Genomic DNA, 598 nt, shown 5'->3' with positions numbered 1-598 from the left:
CTGCTGGTAGCCTGTGCGGGATGGGGGGGGGGGGGGGGAGCGATGGGAGGAAACGAGGGAGGGGGCGGGGAAGGGGGGGGGGGGGGGGGGTGGGTCAGCCGGATGAGCAAATAGATGGACGCGCGTGCACGCATGACACCAGGCAAAACAAGGCGGCGAGGTCGGGTGTGGTGCGCGCGCGGGCGCGCGAAAGACACCCACGGGGGGCGCGAAGAAGTGTCACGTACCGGAGGTCTCCCAGAAGCTGATGTCGGTGTTGATGTTGACGGAGGCGTCGACGGTCTGAGACATGGTTGCTGAGTTTGTTGGTGTTGGAGGGGAAGAAGTTGGAGGAGGGGGGCTGGTTCCACGGAGAAGACGCGGAAATCCAAAGGAGGGTGTGAGAAACCCCCCCCTCGGGCGGTCGCCGCCCTGGGACTCTTTTATACTCCCTCCTCCCGGGGGGCGGGGGGGCAGGGGGGCGCGGCGCGGACAAGGGAGGCGGGCCCACCAGCAAAAGCAGGCAGCAGGTCGGGGCCGGCCGGCCCGCGGGGGCCCCCCCCTAACGGCCCCCCCCCCCCCCCCCCCCCCCCCCCGGGTCGTCCTCCCCCCCCTCCCC

At 71.1% G+C, this 598-nt stretch overlaps 1 protein-coding gene across 1 annotated transcript in view; it reads left to right on the top strand.

Annotated features, from left to right (window-relative positions):
• Positions 1 to 259: 259 nt before the first annotated feature.
• Positions 260 to 598, top strand: part of H696_05172 (hypothetical protein) — a gene marked incomplete at both ends in the record, with an annotated part of 1,007 nt that continues 668 nt past the window's right edge. Inside the window, one exon of the mRNA XM_009499028.1 lies at positions 260 to 280. Within this exon, the coding sequence (XP_009497303.1) occupies positions 260 to 280 (21 nt within the window). The remainder of the gene's footprint in view (positions 281 to 598) is intronic.

Source organism: Fonticula alba (assembly GCF_000388065.1).
Source record: "Fonticula alba strain ATCC 38817 unplaced genomic scaffold supercont2.9, whole genome shotgun sequence".
NCBI classification, from domain to species: Eukaryota; order Rotosphaerida; family Fonticulaceae; genus Fonticula; species Fonticula alba.
This window is presented reverse-complemented; position numbering and strand designations above follow the sequence as displayed.